The sequence below is a fragment of the Arachis stenosperma genome, chromosome 6 (genome assembly GCF_014773155.1).
Source record: "Arachis stenosperma cultivar V10309 chromosome 6, arast.V10309.gnm1.PFL2, whole genome shotgun sequence".
NCBI lineage: Eukaryota > Viridiplantae > Streptophyta > Magnoliopsida > Fabales > Fabaceae > Arachis > Arachis stenosperma.
Genome location: NC_080382.1, coordinates 34424547 through 34444237, shown reverse-complemented (window position 1 = coordinate 34444237; position 19691 = coordinate 34424547). Strand labels below are relative to the sequence as shown.

General features: G+C 29.0%; 1 protein-coding gene across 4 annotated transcripts; it reads right to left on the bottom strand.

The window, feature by feature from the left end:
- Positions 1–15978: 15978 nt before the first annotated feature.
- On the bottom strand, positions 15979–19372 carry LOC130936733 (aquaporin TIP1-2-like). 4 transcript variants are annotated; one of them, XM_057866878.1, is made up of 3 exons: positions 18966–19039; positions 18457–18506; positions 15979–16874 (listed from the first exon to the last, which is right to left on the bottom strand). In XM_057866878.1, the coding sequence occupies exons 2-3, from the start codon at positions 18469–18471 to the stop codon at positions 16059–16061; spliced, it is 831 nt and encodes a 276-aa protein (XP_057722861.1). In that variant the 5' UTR covers positions 18472–18506; positions 18966–19039; the 3' UTR covers positions 15979–16058. The 4 variants fall into 4 exon arrangements, with proteins under 4 accessions (XP_057722861.1, XP_057722858.1, XP_057722860.1 ...); XM_057866875.1 differs by lacking the exon at positions 18966–19039 and adding an exon at positions 18724–18795; XM_057866877.1 differs by lacking the exons at positions 18457–18506; positions 18966–19039 and adding an exon at positions 19047–19372.
- Positions 19373–19691: the final 319 nt, after the last annotated feature.

The window sequence follows — 19691 nt, the reverse complement described above, 5'->3', positions numbered from 1 at the left end:
CTGCACGTCATTTACTATGCCAGTCATGTTTTAAATGACGCACAGAAGAACTACACAACCACAGAAAAAGAGCTACTTGCAGTAGTTTACGCCATTGACAAGTTCAGATCCTATTTAGTGGGATCAAAAGTGATTGTGTACACTGACCATGCTGCTCTTAAATATCTACTCACAAAGCAGGATTCAAAACCCAGACTCATAAGATGGGTGTTGCTTCTGCAATAGTTTGATATAGAAATAAGAGACAGAAAAGGGACAGAAAACCAAGTAGCAGATCACCTGTCTCGAATAGAACCAATAGAAGGGGCGTCCCTCCCTCTTACTGAGATCTCTGAAACCTTTCCAGATGAGCAACTCTTTGCCATCCAGGAAGTGCCATGGTTTGCAGATATGGCAACCTACAAGGCAGTAAGATTCATACCCAAATAGTACAATAGGCAGCAAACAAAGAAATTAATCACGGATGCAAAGTACTATCTTTGGGATGAACCATATCTCTTCAAGAGATATGTAGACGGAGTAATCCGTAGATGTGTGCCTAAAGAAGAAGCACAGAAGATCCTCTGGCACTGCCATGGATCACAGTATGGAGGACATTTTGAAAGTGAGCGAACAGCCACAAGAGTCCTCCAATGTGGCTTCTACTGGCCTACTCTCTATAAAGACTCCCGAGTGTTTGTACTTAACTATGACAGTTGCCAAAGATCTGGCAATCTGCCTCACAGTTATACCATGCCTCAACAAGAGATCTTGGAGATTGAGTTGTTTGATGTATGGGGTATTGATTTCATGAGGCCATTCCCACCATCATACTCAAACACTTATAATCTGGTGGCAGTGGATTATGTATCCAAATGGGTAGAAGCTATAGCAACACCCACTAATGATACTAAGACAGTGCTGAAATTCCTCCAAAAATACATCTTCAGCAGATTTGGTATCCCTAGAGTACTAATCAGTGATGGGGGCACTCATTTCTGCAATAAACAGCTTTACTCGGCTTTGGTTCGATATGGAGTTAGCCACAGGGTGGCCACTCCATATCATCCACAGACAAATGGGCAAGCTGAAGTCTCTAATAGAGAACTTAAAAAAATCCTGGAATGGACTGTCATTAACCGTAGAAGGGATTGGGCAAGAAGCTTGGATGATGCTCTATGGGCATATAGAACAGCATTCAAGACTCCTATAGGAACTTCTCCATACCAGCTTGTGTATGGAAAAGCCTGTCACTTGCCAGTGGAACTGGAACATAAGGCCTACTGGGCAACCAGATTCCTAAACCTTGATGCCAAGTTAGCTGGAGAAAAACGATTGCTCCAGTTAAATGAGCTAGAGGAATTTAGACTCAATGCTTTCAAGAATGCAAAAATTTACAAAGAGAAAGCAAAAAGATGGCATGATAAGAAACTGTCATCCAGAGTCTTTGAGCCAGGGTAGAAAGTTCTGCTATTTAATTCTAGGCTCAGATTATTCCCTGGAAAATTGAAATCCCGGTGAAGAGGACCATATGTGATTTCAAGTGTGTCACCATATGGATACGTAGAGCTTCAGGATAATGAGTCTAACAAAAAATTCATTGTTAATAGATAGAGTTAAACATTATCTCGAAAGCAATTTTGAGCAAGAATGCTCAAAACTGAGACTTGATTAAAACTCAGTAATAGTCCAGCTAAAGACAATAAAGAAGCGCTTGCTGGGAGGCAACCCAGCCATTTACAAAGTTTATTTGTTAATTAATTGATTTTTACAGGTATATGTCAAGTATCTTCAAGGTAAAATAGCAATTGCTTGAGTTCATAGAGTTATAGAAGGATTCAAAGGATAAAAATAGCAAATGGAAGCTCACTGGTGCAAAAACGCCAGTAAAAGCTGTTTTGGGCATTAAACGCCCAAAAGAAGCACCTTCTGGGCGTTGAACGCCAGAAAGAAACACCTTCTGGGCGTTCAACGCCAGATTTACAGCGTCCTGGGCGTTCAGAAAAACGCCCAGTGACAAAGGAGTTCCTGGCGTTCAACGCCAGAAAAAAACAACAGCTGGGCGTTGAACGCCCAGGAGAAGCAGCGTTTGGGCATTAAACGCCCAAAACATGCAGCGTTTGGGCGTTTAACGCCAGGATGGTGGGGAGGAGGTAAACTCGTTTTTTCTTCACAAATTTTTTATTTTTTGGTGTTTCAATTCATGATTTCTTGCGTAAACACGTTCTAAATTCTCATCCTTCAATACCAAAAATTTTAATCCTAATTTCTAAAAACCCTAATTTCTAAAATCCCTTTTTTTCAAAAATATCAAATGTATCTTAGTTCATAAACACAAATTTTTTTCCAATCCAATCCAACTCTTTTATCAAAATTTTTTCAAAACTCAATTATCTTTTAAAATCATTTTCAAAATAAAAATTCAGATTTATCTTTTTCAAATATCATTCACAACTTTTTATTTTTAAATTATATCTTTTTCTTATCATATTTATCTTTCATAAATCATATCTTCTATCTTATCTGTTTAAAATTTTTTTTCGAAACCCACCCCCTCCCTTTAAAATCCACATTCGGCCTCCCTCCTCTCATCCACCATTCGACATTAGCTCTCCTTCTATCCCTCTCCTTTCTTTTCTTTTGCTTGAGGACAAGCAAACCTCTAAGTTTGGTGTGTTTATCCGTGATCACAAAAACATACTCACTAAGATCATGGCTCCTAAAGAAAAACAATCCACTCCAAGAGGCAAGAAAGAGAATATTCCAAAACCACTTTGGAATCAAGGGAAGTTCTTAACCAAAGAACATTCAGACCACTACCACAAAATAATGGGTCTACGGTCAGTGATCGCGGAAGTCAAGTTCGATCTGAAAGAAGATGAATATCCGGAGATACAAGAGCAAATTCGAAACAGGAACTGGGAAATCCTAGCTAATCCTAAAACAAAAGTAGGAAGGAATATGGTTCAGGAGTTCTATGCTAATCTGTGGCAAACAGACAGGCAGAGAATATTTGGAACTGCCCTCTATGACTATCGGACCTTGGTCAGAGGAAAGATTGTTCACATCCTCCCTGACGAAATCAGGGAGATCTTTAAGCTGCCTCAGACAAGATTTTAGAGGATATATGCATCCCTGGAGAATGATGAGAACAAACAAGGGCCTGGACAAGATTCTAGAGGATATATGCATCCCTGGAGCCAGGTGAACCACCAGCACCACTGGCATCCCAATTCAACTCAAGAGAGAAGATCTCAAACCAGTGGTCAGAGGCTGGCTGGACTTCATTGGGCGTTCTATATTGCCCACTAGCAACCGTTCTGAAGTCACTGTTAAAAGAGCAATGATGATTCATTGCATCATGTTGGGAAGAGAAGTAGAAGTTCATCAACTAATCTCGTGTAAACTTTACAAAATAGCAAACAAGAACTCCAAAGATGCCAAATTAGCTTATCCAAGCTTAATTTCTATGCTCTGCAAAGATGCTGGAGTGAGGATGGGAATAACTGAGTATATCTCAGTTGAGCGGCCAATCACTAAAATATCAATGGAAAAACAATAGTTGCAGGATGACCCCATCAAGAAGAGAGCACAGGAATTCCTCCCAGAAATCCCTCAATTTGAATACTGGGAGCATCTTGAGGCATCCGTTTTCAAGTTGCAAGAAGCTATGGACCAAATAAAGGAAGAACGGAATAATCAGAATAGCATGCTTTGCAAATTGCTTAGGGAACAAGAGGAGCAAGGGCATGACTTGAAGGAACTGAAGCATCAGAAATTAATTCTTGAAGGACCAAGCACCCCACAGACTAGAGGAACATCCACTTCCCAAAATACAGGTTGTTGAGTTCTAATCTTAGCTTTAACTCTGTGATAGTTGTTACTATAGGAATTCACCTTAGAAGTTATATAGGAGTAGTGGTAATTAGTATATCTATTTTGATTTTATTTTCAATTAAGTTATAATTTATTTTTCTCATCATCATCAAACATGAATAAAATAGTAGATTTTTAGAATAAAGAGGTAATTTATATCTTTCGAGTTCTTAATAAGAAAAAAATTATAATTAATTATATGTGGTGGCAATACTTTTTGTCTTCTGAATGAATGCTTGAACAGTGCATATTTTTTATCTTGAATTTTATGAATATTAAAATTATTGGCTCTTGAAAGAATGAGGAACATGAGAAATAGTATTGCTGATCTGAAAAATCATGAATTTGATTCTTGAAGCAAGAAAAAGCAAAAAAAAATTACAAGGAATCATTGGATCAAGAAAAAGAAAAAGCCAATAACCCTTAAAACCAAAAGGCAAGGGTGAAAAGGATCCAAGGCTTTGAGCATCAGTGGATAGGAGGGCCCAAGGAAGTAAATCCTAGCCTAAGCGGCTAAATCAAGTTGTCCCTAACCATGTGCTTGTGGCATGCAGGTCCAAGTGAAAAGCTTGAGACTGAGTGGTTAAAGTCATGATCCAAGGCAAAAGAGTGTGCTTAAGAACTCTGGACACCTCTAATTGGGGACTTTAGCAAAGCTAAGTCACAATCTGAAAAGGTTCACCCAATTATGTGTCTGTGGCATTTATGTATCCGATGGTAATACTGGAAAACAAAGTGCTTAGGGCCACGGCGAAGACTCATAAAGTAGCTGTATTCAAGAATCAACATACTAAACTAAGAGAATCAATAATACCATCTGAATTCTGAGTTCCTATGGATGCCAATCATTCTGAATTCTAAAAGATAATGTGAGATGCCAAAACTGTTCAGAAACAAAAAGCTACTAGCCCCGCTCATCTAAATTAGAATATGAGCTTCACTTAAAACTCTGAGATATTATTGCTTCTTAATTTTTTTTTATCCTATTTTATTTATCTAGTTTCTTAGGGACAAGCAACAGTTTAAGTTTGGTGTTGTGATGACCAGATATTTTATACGCTTTTTGGGGTAATTTCATGTAGATTTTAGCATGTTTTAATTAGTTTTTAATAGAATTTTATTAGTTTTTAAGCAAAAATCATATTTCTAGATTTTACTATGAGTTTGTGTGTTTTTCTGTGATTTCAGGTATTTTCTGGCTGAAATTAAGGGAGCTGAGCAAAAATCTGATTTAGGCTGAAAAAGGACTGCTGATGCTGTTGGATTCTGACCTCCCTGCACTCGGAATGAATTTTTTGGAGCTACAGGAATTCAATTGGAGCGCTCTCAATTGGGTTGAAAAGTAGACATCCAGGGCTTTCCAGCAATATATAATAGTTTATACTTTGCGTGAAGATAGATGAGGTAAACTGGCGTTCAACGCCAGTTCCATGTTGCAGTCTGGCGTTCAGCGCCAGAAACAGGTTACAAGTTGGAATTCAACGCCAGAAATAGGTTACAACCTGGCGTTCAACTCCAGAAATAGCCCAGACACGTGAGAAGCTTAAGTCTCAGCCCTAGCACACACCAAGTGGGCCCAAAAGTGGATTTCTGCACCAATTATCTTAGTTTACTCATTTTCTGTAAACCTAGGTTACTAGTTTAGTATTTAAACAACTTTTAGAGACTTATTTTGTATCTCATGACATTTTTAGATCTGAAATTTGTACCTTTTGGCAGCATGAGTCTCTAAACCCCATTGTTGGGGGTGAGGAGCTCTGCAGCGTCTCGATGAATTAATGCAATTATTTCTGTTTTCCATTCAAACACACTTGTTCCTATCTAAGATGTTCATTCGCGCTTCACTATGAAGAAGGTGATGATCCATGACACTCATCACCTTCCTCAATCCATGAACGTGTGCCTGACAACCATCTCCGTTCTACATCAAATTGAATGAGTATCTCTTAGATTCCTTAATCAGAATCTTCGTGGTATAAGCTAGAATTGATGGCGGTATTCATGAGAATCCGGAAAGTCTAAACCTTGTCTGTGGTATTCTGAGTAGGATTCTGGGATTGAATGACTGTGACGAGCTTCAAACTCGCGAGTGTTGGTCGTGATGACAAACGCAAAAGAATCAATGGATTCTATTTCGACATGATCGAGAACCAACAGCTGATTAGCCGTGCTGTGACAGAGCATTTGGACCATTTTCACTTAGAGGATGGGAAGTAGCCATTGACAATGGTGACACCCTACATAGAGCTTGCCATGGAAGGAACTTTGCACTTTTGCATGAGAGAAAACATTATGTTACAGGAATTCAGAAGACAAAGCATCTCCAAAAACTCCAACATATTCTCCACTATTGCACAACAAGTAATTATTTCACGCTCTTTTATTTTTTTTAGTAATTCAAACTGATAATTATAATTGATCTCCTGACTAAGAATAATAAAATAACCATAGCTTGCTTCAAGCCAACAATCTCCGTGGGATCGACCCTTACTCACGTAAGGTATTACTTGAACGATCCAGTGCACTTGCTGGTTAGTTATGCAGATTACAAAAGTGTGATTGCAATTTCGTGCACCAATGATTCATTTTTCTTGGTTTTACTATGAAATTTTATTATGTATCTAAATATGTTTACAGGACAGTTTGGATCGATTTAAAAAAAAGTTTGACTTTTTAACCCAATTTGATTTTATGTAAATTATTGTAGTTTTAATTAGAGCAACTCATTCTATTTAATAATTTTTTAATATTATAATAATAAAAAATTGAAGTAACTTTAGGTTGATAAAATAAATAAATCTCACTTAACACTCACAAAATATTCATTAAATAGAATAATATATGAATAAGATAAAATGTGTAATGAATTAAATGAGTTTTTTTATAAATAAAACAAAAATATAAAATTTTTGCAAATTTTTTAAAATAAATTTCATTACATCTCGCAGTTTCAGGATCTTAATCAACATGTTATATAAATTAATTATGTTACGTTTCATTTGTTTATTTTCTGTTATCACTCCTGAGCAAGGTTCTGAGAACCGAACTGATCATCGAACCATTTTAGTCATTGGTTTATTGGTTTAATAGTTTAATCGATTTAACCGTGGTTCAATCGAAAAAATTGTTTTAGAATAGAATAATAAACAAATTACAAATAAACATCCTAAAATATAATTATAATCTAATATAAATCTTAAAATATCTTCTAAATTTAAAATTATACATGAAATGTCATTAACCAAAATCATATGATCTTATCAAAATACAAATTCAGAATTAAATAATAACAAGTGAAATTAAGATAGTGCTTGGTTGACTGTTCTAATCTAATCTTATGGCATTTAAAATATGAATGTTGTCGTACAGTAGGACTTACATTCAAACTGATATGCTACACACACCCAGAGTATCATACTTCTCTTGTATCCATAGTTAGTTACTTGTTGGCTATGCCATAGCTTCTTGGGAAAGGGATAACATCTCCAACATTGGTAAGACCAGTTATGAAGAAGACCATAAGGTCGAACCGCAGAGTGAAACCAGAGTTCTTCGCAGTTCAATTTCGCTGAAGATCAAGGAACCATTCGTACTTCTCTCGCGGCAAGATTCTGACATACAAATGTAGAAAAATAGAAAAAAAAATATTTTTTATTCAACAAGAAAACAAGCAAATTCTTCAATAGAACTAATACAAACTGGCACCTGCAAAGAAACAACTAATTTATCATGAGTTTGGTTTTGTGTACAATAGTACAAAAACTCAAAGAACCAGAAGACTTTGAGATATTGAAATTGAAATCAAAATTTCAGTATACTTCTTACAATTGCGCCAACAAACACATTCAAAATGGTCCGAAATTTATATAAATTTGTTACAAATAAACCTATAAGGAACCTAAAGAAAGGTAACAAATTTGTACAAGAAGATCCTTACCAAACTAAAAGTCCGATAATTAACAAGTAAATGATCCCAAAACTACATCGAAGATGAACTATCAGCACCTAATGCAGCATAAAATCACAATCCAGTTCAAAACAGATCCAATCACAAAAAATAAACACTTCAAACAGGTAACCAACAATTCTACACCAAAAATTCACACGAATAGTTTCAACTTAATAAGATCAGATAAGATCTAATTTGATCTCAAATCAAATTACGGACAAAACAAATGCAAAGTTTTGACTCAGAACCAAAATTAATAATCGAGAAAATACTATCAAAGAAAATATATGGAAGCAAATGAACAGAGCATAAAAATTAAAAAAAAATAGCAACAAATAATCACCCTAAATCCTAAAATCAATAAATCTATCAACAAAAATTCAAAAACAGCATATTCTAAAATTAAAAAATATTAAAACAGCAGCCTGAAAGGTTCAAAAATTAAACAGTAGATTCAAAAATTATAAAACACAAAGAACAAATTTTATACCTAGGGTTAGAAGCTGGAAGCCTGGAAAAAAGCAGAGCTGGCAGGGACAGTGCCTGGCAAGAGGCAAGATAGTGGCTGACGGGGTGGAAGTGTGGTACAAAGCTTGCGCCGGCAGAAAGTATCTGCGTGACAGAAAGTGGCGCTGGCGTGGTTCCGATTTTCGAAGATCAAACAGAGCTGGAAGCAGTGGCTGACATTGGTTGCACGGAATTTACGACGGCGGTGGTGGCTGGACAGAAGTTACGCCGGAAGCTTGAGGTCCAGCCATCTAGGTGAGTGCTGCTTCGCGTTCCGCTTCTGCCCGTTAGTGGAGAGTGGAGACTGGAGACTGGAGACCAGAGAGGAGAGGGGTGTCAGGGTTCACTTGCAACCAAAAACGCAGCCGTTTTAAACACATTCTAAAAACCGGCCGGATCACGGTTCGATTCGACCGATCGGTTTTCGACCGATTCGACAGTCCATTGTTAATTTTTAAATTTGGCGGTTTTGACTTCTGTCCGAACCGTATATGGAAGCAGTTCACAGTTAGACCAGTTTAAACCGATTTTCAGAACCTTGCTCCTGAGCGACAACCATTAATAATAGGTGACAACCATTAATAATAGATAACAAAGACGATTCTGAACAACAGACGGTGGTGAGCGGCATGGCACAGCAGGTGCGATGTTAGACCATCGTGTGTAGAATTAAGTTTTCTTTTTCTTTTTGTTAGGGTTCTTTTGCAATCCATATACTAGTTGTTCACTTTGTTGTAGTTGGCTCTTGTACTCTAGTTAGTTACCTATCAAAATTAATTTAATTATTATGATATAACAAAAATTAAATAATACAATAATAACATACTTATTTTGTTATTCAAAATAATGACATGCCTAAACTAGTTGGATAAATTAATTTGATCCCTTAATTTTTTAAAATGATCAAGTAAGAACAATGAGATACATTACTGATAATGAAATACATGAGTAATTCATCTCAGTTTATATTATCTATAAATAGAAAAATATAATATCTCTACCGTTTGTTATTATGATAGATCTAATTGATTTTTCTTTTCAGAAATTAATTAGTTTGAAGTCAAAATTTTTAAAGATCTAATTGTCATTTTATTGATTTAAAAAAAACACTATTTCTATTAATTCATGCATAATTTTCAACCAATATCTCTCTTTACTTAATGTGGATATATTTTATTTAACTATGTTGCGTGTATAATAAAAAATAACTGCTAAAATATAAATTAAAATTTAAGATATATATTAAAAATGAGTTAAATAATATATATTTTTATACAAATATATAATATATAATGATTGATTTAGTGGCTAATATTTTTTTTGACTAAAAATAAAACAAAGAAAACTAAGAGGAAGAGTTATTTACTATATAAATAAAACAAATAAATATTTGTCTCTTATTTTACTCTAATCTAGTACAGGTAACATTGAATATTTTTTGGTATGTTTCGCTGGTATGTTCGTAGAGAATCTACTTAATATATTAAAACTGGATTTTTCCTCCTACTAATGAAAATGAGGTGTCGATTCCTCATGAATCCATTTTCCCGTCAAAATGGATGCCCTATTTTCTCTTTTAAGTTTATTTTATAAAATATATTTATTATAATTATACTATAATTAATATTTAAGTAATAATGCATAACTATACTAATTTAGGAAAATAACTTTATTATAGTTATATAAAATTAATATTTAATGTATTATTAAACTACTTATCAATTATCAAACGAAAATATTTTTAATAATAATAATAATAATAATAATAATAATAATAATAATAATAATAATAATAATAATAATATGATAATTATATGATAATGGCACGGTTATTAATAACCAATTTATATTTCTCTAAATAATTTTTTTTAGAAAAATATCTTTATTATAATTATATTATAATATTACAATTAATATTTAATGAATAATACATAATTATACTAATTTAAGAAAATATCTTTATTATCTACCTATCTATTCTATCTATTCTATCTATCTATTCTACTCTATTATATAAAAATCAGATTTTTGCACTTAATGATGAAACTGATGTAGCATGCTCTTGATGTGTTTCTTGATTTATTTCATTTAATTCATTAAAGCAAATTAATTATATTTAATTAATTATATTAATTAATTAATTTTATTAGACATTCAAATCTCACCATTTATTATAATTTATATAAATTAATTAATTATTTGATTTGATTGAATAAATATCAAATTATTTAATAAATAATAAATATGATAATGAAATATGTCAGTTAGTTTAATTAGTTTATTTTTCTCAATACCATCTATTTATACAAGATCAAATATTTTTTACTCATTCGCTCTCTTTTCTCTCTCTCTCTCTTCCTCCCTCCCTTTCACTTTCATGTTTAGGGTACAATTTTTGTAATTTATTTATTTTTGTTTCTTTTATCTTTATTTATACGTTTTATTTTTTATATTTTTTAAAATTTTTGTTTATTTTAATTGCTTATTATTAGGCGCATACATACTTTTTTTTCTTTTAGTTTCTGATAAACAAAAAAGATGTGTCATCTTTACGTTGTTTTTAAATAATCTTACTTAATTTTGTTATGTGTACTTCAATTCATATATATATATATTGTCTTTTTTGTGATTTACAATTAATATATATTGTTTTTATTTTTGGTTTATATGTTAATGTTATTATTGATTCTCCTTATTATTATTTTTTTATGTATCTCTTTGTTACTCTTTATTTTAGTTATATTCATTGATTTTTATGTATTGATGCTCTTTTTATTTGAAATATCGTGACAATTTAGAGTGTATGTTGTGACCCATGTGATATTCGTTAATTTGGTATATGTTTTTAGATGTTTTATGTTATAATATGTTTAAGGAGTTGACTTAAAATTATAATATGATATATAAATTTATAATATGATTTATAGTATGCTAAAATATTAGGACATTATCATATAGATATTTTTTTGATTTGGCCATTAGATTCAACTATATAGGATCTTGAAAATTATGCAATTATGTGATTAGTTATTTTTTCATATAATTATTTTATTGATCATTTACATTAGTGAGACTATTTTCATTATTAATATTTATAAATATGCTATTATTTATATAATTGATTGAATCATCTTATTCGTTTAAATTTAATTCTATTGAATTAATTATTCAAGATGTCATCGCTATTTCTATTTTTAAAGAATTTTTTTAATATTATTTAACAAATCTAATAACATAATAACAATTAAAAAAGAAAGAACAAAAAATTTTTTAATGTGAAAATAGGACAAAAAGAATAAATTTATTTAATAATTTTTTTAGGATATATATGTTTTTTTATAGATAATTATTGTAAAGCATGAAAAATTATTAAATTCTAACAATAATTATTAAGGATAAATAATTATTATAATTAAAAATAATGTCAATTTAAATGATATACAAATAAATCATGCCAAACATAACAACTTAAAAAGGTTACTTTTGAAAGAATATAGTTTATGATATTTAATTTTTTACTATTTATTTAAAAAAAACATAATTACTTAACGATATATATTTATTTTTTAAATTCATTATGTATGCAATTTTTTTTTACAAAATTTTACTCATAATGGTAATTCTTCTAATGGTGTAAATACGGATAATTATATTTTTACTTTTTGATATAATTGATATATTATTAATAATGAATAGTAATTAACCTCTCATATTTTTAATCAAAGTATTTTGACGATAGTTTTTATTTATAGATATTAATAAAAAATTATTTCTTTAAAAATAAAATACATTATGATTTTAGGTTATTTCATAATTAACAATAATACTTGATTATTTTTTTAAAAATAAATTGCATTATATATGATTTTAGGTTATTTCACAATAATAATTAATGTTCATAATATTAAATTACTCTAAATTTTTTTATTTTCTATTGTTAGTAGTTAATCCCAAATTAAAAAGATTATGTTAAATTGTTGAATAGTCCAAGTATAATCAGAATTAATTTAGTTTATTTGTTTATTAATATAATTAATTGAAAGCATAAATGATAAATAAGACAAACAAATAATTAGAAAAATAGAATATTAGTAACTACTTAAAATATATAATAAAATAAGTTATAGGATATTACTTTATTTAAATTATTAATAATTAAAAGAATAAAAAATCAGTAATTATTTTTAAAATAGACATTAAATTTAGTTTTATAATTTTTAGATTTATATCTACTCAATTTATGTATTTTATTTTATTCTACTTTAACAAAAAATTGAGACGTGCATTTTTAATTATTTATTTAGATAGTATAGCGAAATGAGTTATATCAATTATAATTAATTATCGATAATTGATATCAATTAATTGATTGTATTAATTTATAAGATGAATAACGTATAATAAATATTATGAAATTAATTATAATAAATTAATAATTAATAAAAAAACTAAAAGAGGAATTTTTATTGCTTTTTAATGACTATACGTTTTTATAATTTCACTTTTCTTTTATCTCTTACTTTTATATTTATTTTTTAATTTATTGAACTAAATCAATTATACTAATTATTTGTATTAACTAATTAAATACTTTTTAATGAATTATTATAATTGTGCCTTTAGACCATAGGTTAAAAATATTATAAAAAATATTTTATAAAAATTATTGAAAAATAAATATTTTTAAAATGTGTCCTTAAGACATAAATTAACTAAATTATTTTCAATTTAATGTGTTTGATTCATTTAATTGTATTAATAATAACTAATCAAATGTAATTTGATTTGATTAGGATAAATATTTTATCATTTAATATTTTATTTGATTCATTAAATTACATTAATCATAACTTCAAATATTTAATTTAATTAGAGTAAATATCAAATTATTTTAAATTTTGATTGATTCATTAAACCAAATTAATTATAACTAATTTATTATTTAATTTGATCGAGATAAATATTAAATTTTTAAAAAAATAATATATAAAGCAATGAAATAAGTGAACCCAATTAATTCAATTTATTATCTTATTATTTTATATATTCCTTTTTTCCCTCTCTATTTTGTACTTCAGGTAAAGTATTTATAATTTGTAATTTTTATTTTTTTATCTTAATTTTACTAATATTTTTCTATGATTTTGTTTTGTATTACTTCTTTTTTATTTATTTTTTATTGATAATTCTTAAGGATATTATTATTTTATTTAAATATAATTTAAATTTTTTGTAATATTTTTATAAAAGTTGATGCATAGGTTCTTTTTTAAAATATTGTTTTTGAAAGTTTTTTTTAATAAGATCGTATTTTAATTTTTGTATTAACTAATTATATTATTCTTCTATTGCAATACATTTTTTATCTACTTCTCACATTATCTTTTCTATCTTCTTTTACTTTTTTTAATTACTCTTTTTACTTTTTTTTCATGTTTATTTTACTTTTACTTCTTATATATATAGATTTATTATAATTCATCAAAGTTCGTTTTGAATTTAAGTTATTTTTTAGGTTATATTTTACCATTGATGCTTTAATTTTGTTTAGTGTATTTTTTTTAGTCTGTGTTTAATATAATAATCTATAAATATCTATTCTATTATATAAAAATTAAATTTCTGCACTTAATAATAAAACTGTTGTGGCATGTTTTTGATGGTGTTTTTTGATTTATTTCTTTTAACTCATTAAATTTAATTTATTATAATAAATTAATTATATTAACTAATTGATTTGGTTAATTATTTAAATATCATACAATTTATTATAATTTCTATCCATCAATTAATTGTAATTCAAATTGAATGATTAGTTTGTTACGAAATTATTATTTCTTAATCTATTTATGGGCAATACATATATTAATTATAATTGTAAATTAAGCTATTTTACTTTAAATAATTTATGTAATGGTCATCTCATTTATTATCATAAATGCTGAATTAAATGAGAATAAAACCAGATGTACTATTTTATTTGGCCTTTCGGGTTTAATGGGTGTCACACTCAAATATAAATAGTGACTTCCGGATTTTGATCTCCAACACATCAAAACCACATCCGTAACTCTTTTTCCATAAAAAGAATTGCGATTCAACTCTATTAGGGATACAGAAGGTTTTCAAAGAACAAGGGAATTGTCTAAATTTACACGAATTCTAAATATTCGAACTTACGATGTTGTTTCATTTGGTTATCGTTACGAGAATGACTCTAATCTATACGTGTCTAAGGAATAGAATAGATTAAATATTATTTAAGTAATTTATTTCTAATATTGATATTTGATTAAATTAATTTTAGAACAATTTAAATTGTTGACTCAATTATATATTATGATTATTCTTTTTAAATATATTATTTTTATATTTTTTAATATAAAATTTCTTTTTTTCTAATTTTTAAGTTTATTTTCTTTCTTGGATATATGTATCACTTTTTTTATTTTATATTTCAGATTAGTAATGTAATTATTAAAATATATATATATATATTTAAAAAATAGTAAACATCACTATTTAAAAAAAAGAAAGATACATGAAAAAAAATAAAAAATTAAAACATCACTATTAAAAAAATTATTAATATGCGTATGAATGAGGTTGAAATTGAAGAATATATATGGATATAAAAAATAAAAAATTATTGCACGATTGTAGAATAAAAAATAATCATATATATAAAACGAAATAATTATAACAAAAAATAATTAATATATGTGATTTAAATATTTTTAATAACTGGTAATATAGAGTTTAATAAAATATAATTCATATATTTTTTTATTTATATATATGTATAGAATTATTTATGTATATATATATATATATATATATATATATATATATATAATTATTTAACAAAATTATATATAAGGTTATGGAAAGTCTCATCCAAATTTGACAAGAACAAGACGACTTACATAGAAATGGTTCTCATGGACAATAAGGTAAGTTGATTATTTTCCATGATTCTTTCAAGTGATGCTAGGTCCATTTTATAAATATTTTTTGTTCATATTAAGTTTATTTGATAAGTAAACCCTTGTACGAATTAAAGACAATGCGATTTTATAGATTTATAAGTGCTAATAGTCTTTGTATTTAATTTATTTTATAGTGTGATAATAGCCAATATATTTGTTGGTGGATTTAATTATTACTATATTATTTATGATCACATTCAGTATATATGTCTGATTTATTGAAAAAAAATAGATTATTAAAATCGATTAATAAATATTTTAGAGTTAATCCAATTAATACTAAATTAAAAAAAAAACAAACAATGCATAACATGTTATTTTTTTATTAATCAAACTATTATAATTCAAAATAATTTTTAAATAATAATTTAAAATTATAATTTCAATCTTATCACGTGCATGATACGGATAATTACACTTGTATATATATAAAATACAAAAACAAATTAAAGTAAACTAATGAATAGAACTTAACATTAGTTATTATTATTGTTATTATTATTATGTACTGAGTTAATACAAAATCTAATAGGTTAAACTAACAATAAGTAAAATGACTCAAATTCAACAAATAAGTAAATTATAAAGGTGTAATTTCCTTAATATAACAAAACTTTTATTTGCTTGTAGTAGTTTCAATAAATAACTTCCTTAAAGAATCAAATTCCAATCCTTTACATGATATTCTTATTATTTATATGTGTAATCTCTCAATTTTTCTATGCAATTTATTATTGGACTTAGGTCCATATTCATCTTCAAACTTGAAGATCATTTGAGACAGCACTCCTAGAAACACTCTTACTATGGCCCAAAGCCAAATTCGACACATCATATTCTCCATTTTCCAAAGTCATACTCTCCTTTGGCAAATTAATAGATACCCCATAATACGTTATACAGGCCAGGAAAGGCCCCACCCAAAAAACCCAATGTCCATTCCACAATAATCCACCTTTTAACAAAGCTGGACCCAAACATCTTGCTGGGTTAAGTCCAACACCTGCGTAGCCCAATTGCCCAGTAACAGTTATAGACACAAACACTGCCAATGCCATTGCCCCAGCAATCACAACACACACCATAGGTAATCCTAATTCCTTTGACCTTTTCTTATCAAATCCCAAAGTAATACCAATAAATAGCACCAAAAATGTGCATGAAAATTCTACTAACAATGCAACTTGTGGCTTTGATCCTAGTCCTTTATCACTATCATTACTAATTGTACATCCTCCTAATGAATATTTGTGTTCCAATTTTGGATCCATGACACATTTTAGCATAATGAAACCAATAATTGAACCAATGCATTGTGCTATGACATAAATTAGTGCACGTACTAGAGTAACAACACCCTTTAATGCTGCTATGAATGTGAAAACAGGACTCATGTGACCTCCAGAGAGTGGAATTGTGACTATTAGGAACAAGAAGGCTATGATGAACACTGCAAGAGGGACTAGAAGCTTTGGAGCAACTTCGTGCGAGTCCAAACATGCTATGATTGATGTTGTCAGTGTGAACATTAGAGAAGCAGTTGCAACTAACTCAGTCAATGCCGTTTTCCATGTCTGAAACAAGAAGAAAATAAAATAAAATGTCATCTTTTGCATTATGATACTTCATATTCATATGTAATATCGAGATTCAAGATACTCACTATGAAAATATTTCATGCAAGATAATAATTAAGAATCATTAAATGATTTGATATGTTTAATTAAACTACTTAGCATATTACGTATCAATATCTTAATTATCATTTTTATATAAAGATATTTTTATGTGAGTAGTCACTTTAAAAACATTCAACTCGAGAGAATTCACTTAAACTTGTAAAATTTAAGAACAATAACGAGAATGAAAGAAAGAATTGGACTTTAAGTGCGTATTAAATATGAATAATATGTGGATTTGAGTGTGTAATTTGGGAGGAAGAAAAATTAATCAATCAAAAACGAATTAGAAGAGAGAATTTAAGAGTGGGGGACTTAAATTTCATTTCTCATCATCTATCATAATTCTTCATTCTAAGTAATATTTAAATTATTTCTACTTATAGCTAAATTACTCTACTGATTATACTAGGACCAAATTATACATGTTACATAAATTTCAATAATAAAACTCAAACGTGTAAATTCATAAAAGTTTATTCGTAGAATCATAAATTTGATCGATTTTGAACCTAAACTTGTAAACTCAAATTTTAAAACTTATGTGTATAAGATTATCTCTATTGAAAAAATTTCATGGGCACCAATAGAAACAAGAAATTTGTACCATGCAGACTTTTTATGAACCAAATGTGTTTCCTCTACACTTTGAAAAGACCTTGAAAATTGGTCATCACTATCAACTACTACTACTTGGGAAATAGCTGAATCCATGTGATCTTAATTTCAAGAAAAACAAATGAAGTGTGTCTTCTATTTATCAGAACGAGGTAGGGGCAAATTCTTTTGTTAATATGTTCCTATATTTATCCACTTAAATATATAGTGTCTTATGTATCATTATCTCAAACTTCCATTTCACTTCTAATATAATTATCTGTTATGGTTGACAAGTTGAGATAAAACTTTCGGTCCAATTATAACTGAGAATTTGTCCAATACGTAAGTTTTACCACTTGTTCAATATATTGAAGTAGAAATTCTAATGCATCAAAATTTTGGTACAGTGCTATATCACATTTTCTGATATAACTGTCTAGTAATATGCTTCACTTGCAAGAATATTCCCAGTATACAAAAGTTAAAAAGAGAGTAACATGGCTTTTAGTTCTAAGAAATTTTCCCAGTTAACAAAGCCAATTCTTGGCCTAATATATCTTCTACAATTAAATAATGAAAAAAAAATCATAATGAACAATTATAGTTTACAAGAACTTTTGAAAAACAATCCCTCAGACACGTGTGCCATGCAAATAATAGTTGCATTCAATAACAAGATAAGTATGTCATTATTGTATTATTTAGTTTTTAATTAAATATACATTTTATTATATAGAATCATACTCTACAAAGGCACATTCATGGTATATGCTATGGATGACAGGGTAACCTTTTAGGATCAGAAGCAAGAAAAGAATAAAAACTTAAACATCACAATTCACATAAATTAGAGACTTCTTATATGAGCTCTACATACTTGTATTTTGTGCATTACAGATACCTGCCGCTTACCAGTTTCTAAATCGCCTGCATATATTGCAAAGACTTAAAACTTTGAATAATTTTATTTATAGAAGAATTTAACACTCTATTTGACTAGAAAACTTGTTTTTCGGAGATATAAATTTTAAGTCATTATCATACATTAAGGTAATCTAATAGTTCACATTTGGATTCTGATATCATGATGACTTAGTGTTTGATTTAAATTTATACTATTAAATTATCTTAGTGTATAACGTACCATATTTCTGCCTTTCTAGCTCAACTAAGATCATGCGCAAATTTCACAGTCGAAACTTAAGGAATGGGATAGTCAACACCTAAGCATCAATAGATGGTTCACAAAAAGGCATATATCAAAGGTGAAGAAACTCTTCATATATCACTTTGGCTAGAAGCTAAGATGAATTATATTATATGAGGATCTAGAAAGCACATATACATATATTATATAATGACAACAAAAATAAGATATTCAATTACCTCTGGCATGAAAATCTCATGTGCTCCAATGAAAGAAAGAAAACTAGACTTTAAAGACTTCTTGCTATCCAAAGAGCTAACCTTGTATGTCTGAACAGAACTTGAAACTTGTTGTTCCACCATCTGTCCTGGATTTTTAAAGGAACAACTTTCTGAACTTAAAGTAGACGCACATCATTAGGGATATTAATAGCCAACCTTGAGAATTGTTGGTGGCTTGGTGCCATTTAAGAGAAGCCTAGCTTCTCTTTAACCTTTTTCGCTCAGAACAAAGCTAATTCTTGGAGCTAAGTAAATTTTCGTACGCATATAGAAAAGCAGCTGCGTGAATGTCTAAGACATGATCCATAGTTTTCTGCCAAAATTCTTATAGCAATGTAATCCATGCACATTACAACATCTGAAGCTGCGTGAATGTCTAAGACATGGATAGGTTCCCCTTACTTGGAATAATATTTGTCACTAGACACAAACAAGAAGATATATATGGTTTGTAGTTTTCTCTTAGCTATGAGTTTCTTTTATTATTATTATTATGAACAAAAATTTAGATGAGTTCAATACAGAATCCATCAAGGATAAGAATGATAGGTCATTTACTAAAAGAACCCTCATAGTAGTACAAAGTAAGGTATTGCAATAAAGATATTGCTAAATATTTCATGTCTTCTCCTTTTCAGAATACCAATTCTTTTCTATTTCCGAATATATGAATTGTTAGTCCTA

What these genes read in the sequence shown, in the direction of transcription:
- LOC130936733 (XM_057866874.1), bottom strand. Translation starts at nt 19,088, where the DNA reads ATGGTGGAACAACAAGTTTCAAGTTCTGTTCAGACATACAAGGTTAGC. An exon ending in ATGAGATTTTCATGCCAGAG is followed by an intron (nt 16,875 to 18,965) that starts GTAATTGAATAT and finishes TTCTTGTTTCAG; the next exon opens with ACATGGAAAACGGCATTGAC.